Source organism: Tenrec ecaudatus, chromosome 2 (assembly GCF_050624435.1).
Source record: "Tenrec ecaudatus isolate mTenEca1 chromosome 2, mTenEca1.hap1, whole genome shotgun sequence".
NCBI lineage: Eukaryota > Metazoa > Chordata > Mammalia > Afrosoricida > Tenrecidae > Tenrec > Tenrec ecaudatus.
In genome coordinates this window covers 199,908,307-199,912,189 of record NC_134531.1, presented here as the reverse complement: position 1 = coordinate 199,912,189, position 3,883 = coordinate 199,908,307, and the positions used below count along the sequence as shown (strand labels likewise).

Below are 3,883 nucleotides of genomic sequence, written 5' to 3'. Positions count from 1 at the left end.
TCATTGCATGTGGCTGCATGAGTCTGAAGAGGGACTTAGGGCTAATATCAGACTTATGGACTTGAGTTGGACTGGGCTGACTTGTTTTCTCCATGTTTAAATAATGATTTAAAAAAACAACAACTTTTTCTTACACATATATCAGTGTCACTGTGTTGGTTTCTGTAGTCAATCTAACACACCTTCCAACCTGAGAAACTCATATTCCAGCCTGTATCAGACAGTAGTCTGTTAATATTTATAAGTTTGCTGCCCTTTTTGCTTTTTTGGTTTTTTTTAAGAATGAAATCATTAGGTCTTTCTTTCCAGTCTTTCTTGGTTGGAAGCTCCCCTGAAATCTGTATACCACAAGTGAACCTTGTGACATTTGAAATAGCCCCATCACAGCAGTTCACGAGCCATCAAAGAACAACAAGCTCAAGAAGCGTGGTTCTCAGCAATGCTGTGCCGGACAGTCTTTAATATATGGACCGAAACTAACACTTACATATCAGTTGTTGCAGCAGCGTTATCCAGAGCAGCCCACACATGGAAACACTCCGCGTCCATCCGTAGATGAAAAGTTCAATGTGATGCAACCTTAGAATGGTATACTGCTGTACCATGGATAAGCCTAAAAAAACTAAGCTTTAGTGAATGAAACCAGTAACAAAAGGCTGTACAGTGTGTGATTGGCTTTATATAGAATTTCTAGAAAATGCAAATCCATAGATATAAGTATACATTAGCATATATACTCTTGTATCAGCCAAGTTTTTCAGCACATTTTTAATACAGTTTTTGTGATAAAATTAGGTGCCTTAGCTGATATTTAGGTCCACTTATACTCAAGTATATAAGGTAGTTATTGTCAAGGCCAGGGGCTTGACAAATGAGTAATAATTCTTGATGGGTAAAGAATTACATTTTGGAATGATGAAAATGCCCTGGAATTAGAGTTGAGGAATGTACATTTCTGTGAGTATGCTAAAAACTAGTGTAGTTATGCAGGTGAAAGGTGAGGCTTTCTACTGCTGGTAAGATTGACAGTCTCAGAAATGCACACAAGTAGTAATAATCTATCAAATAATGCAACTTCATGGCAGTTTAGCATGATTTTAAGGACAGGTAGTTAACGATTGTTATTAAATTTCATATTAATTTTCCTTTCCTCAGTGACTTTTGTAGGCCCCGGGACACCTCTTTGTTACGAAGGCTATAGATGAGCGGATTCAACATGGGGGTGAGGATAGAGTAAAAGGCTGACACCATCTTGTCCTGGTTTGGTGTATGGTTAGTGGCTGGCCTCATATATATGAACATGGCGGCACCATAGTAGAGTCCAACCACAGACAAGTGAGAGGAACAGGTGGTAAACGCCTTACGGCGACTTTCCCCAGAGCCCATGCGGATAACAGCTCTCAGGACATGGGAATATGAAATGATGATAACAGAGACTGGTAAGATTAACATCACCACACAACAAATGAAAAGCAGTCGTTCAAATGTGGAGGTGTCTGTGCAAGATAAAGGCAGAAGGGCAGTCAAATCACAGAAAAAGTGGTGGATTTCCAGAGAGCTGCAGTAAGAGAAAGACAGGACAGATGCAAGCACAAAGATGCCATCGAGAGAGCCTAGGATCCAGGAAGCCACAGCTAAACGCATGCCAAGTTTCTGGTTCAAGAGGATGCTGTATCGAAGAGGGTGACATATAGCCACATAGCGGTCATAGGCCATGACAGCCAACAAGAAACACTCAGCTCCAAGCAGAGACACATAAAAGAATGTCTGGGTTCCACAACCCACCCGAGAGATAGACTTCCTGCCAGACAAGTAGTTGAAGGCCATCTTGGGTACTGTGGTGCATATGAGCATGAGGTCCATGAGGGAGAGTTGGCTGAGGAAGAAGTACATGGGGGTGTGGAGGTGGGTGTTCAGGTATATGATAAGGACCATTGTCGTATTTTCCATGAAGGCCACTGTGAAGATGCCCAAGACCAGGGAAAAGAGGAAGATGTGGGTGGGGCTGTGATTGAAAATTCCCAGAAGCATGAATTCAAAATAGAAAGTCTGATTTCCTGACTCCATGGTGGTTATTTTGTCTTATCTGAAAATGCCAAAAGAGAAACAAATTCATTTATTAACTAATCAAACGTGTTTTTAAAGTGTCTCATGGAAGGACCATGAAGTTAGGTATTCATGTGATTCATGCTACATGACAAATTCTACCAAACCTAAGATTACAATATATATATAGGTATAGATATAGCTATGGATATATAACATATATATTGATATACTGTATCATATGGACCATATAGATATAGATGTGCCATACGGTATATCAACCTCTTGGGATTTAATATAAGCAAGTCTGTAGTGTTTGACTGTTTCTGCAAAGACAACCAATTTCTGAGAACTAGTCTCAGTGTCACACGTTGATGCTTTGTTGACTTATCTAACCACATAATCACAGTGAGTTCTTTTATTGACCAAGTGCTTTCATGTTTTCTTTTTCTTCCAAGATTCACAGAAAACAAACATTATAAGTGTTGGCTTTACAAACACGAAAAGTGAAATTTATAATAACTTATTAGATTCACCATCATTATATAGTCAATCGAGTGCCTGGAGGGAGAAATATATTTATATGTGTGTGTATATATGTATGTGTGTGTGTGTTTGTTCCTGAATTTAACTATCCTCCCTAATGATAGGTAAGTGTTTATTGATCAATTTCTCTTAGTATGCCTGCAGATACCTGCTCTACTTAATAATTACAGAGCTTCTGTTCTAGTGATTTCTACAATCCCCACTATCTTCCCATTCCATCTCACTAGTTCAGTGAAGGACAGTAGGGAATCAATATGATTTCCCCCATAGGGGCCTCTGTATAATTTAATTCAGAAAAAGATTTAAAACCATAACTAGGGGACACTGAGTCTCTTCTGACTTCTGATGACCGCATATGTGTCATAGTAAAACTGTGATCCAGAGAATTTCCATGGCTGATTTTAGCGAAGCAATGTTTCTACTCCTTTCTTCTGAGGTGCCTCTGGGTGGCTTCACCCTCCGATCTTTGAGTTACCTGCTAGTCCATGACCTCTTTGCCCCACCCAGGACCTCCAGAGGTTGTAATACCTGTCATCTTTTAATCTTCCCACCTTGTAATAAGCTACCTTGTCTTACCTTATTCAATGTTTTTGCATAAACATATACACATACATGTACATATACCTGTAATTGTTAGGTGCCATTCTGATGCATGTAAACTTTATGCCAACAGAAGGAAACACAGCCTGGTCTGTGTTATCCTCACACTTTTTCCTGTGTTTGAGTCAATTGCTGTAACTGCTATGTCAATACATCTTGTTTAGGTCTTTCTTTTGCCACTCCTCTGCTACTTTACTAAGCATGATGTACTTCCTCAAGGACTGGTCTCTCCTGACAACATGGCCAAGGCACATGAAATGTTTTGCTTTATTTGCATCAAAGAAGCATTTTGGCTATACTTCTTCCAGGAGACATTTGTTCTTTTGGCAGCAGGTAGAAGATTGTAAATATTCCTTTGGAATTGAATTTGACTAAGAAATGAAAATAACTTTCCCCTTGAAATTTCTGAAGTGCATGGAATAAATGGAGTTATCTGATTATTTTTTCGCTATACTATCAGCAAGTTGGTAATGCATGATACCCCACTGAGAACATGGTAGATTTCTGAGACCTAGTGTCTGAGGTACACTTAAATAATGGTGCAGTCCTGTTTCTCACACACTACTGATGATTTAAAAATTAGCTTGAGGTTATTTTTCTACACTAAATAAACTTGTGCTCCACAAAACACTTTTCAAAGCACACAGACTGAATGATAAAAATTTTGTGCATACCAAACAAAGATATGGCT

General features: G+C 39.0%; 1 protein-coding gene across 1 annotated transcript; it reads right to left on the bottom strand.

Moving 5' to 3' along the window:
* Nucleotides 1-1,131: 1,131 nt before the first annotated feature.
* LOC142441215 (olfactory receptor 2M4-like) lies at nucleotides 1,132-2,067 on the bottom strand. Its single transcript, XM_075543267.1, has one exon. It carries the CDS (start codon nucleotides 2,065-2,067, stop codon nucleotides 1,132-1,134), a length of 936 nt encoding a protein of 311 aa, XP_075399382.1.
* Nucleotides 2,068-3,883: the final 1,816 nt, after the last annotated feature.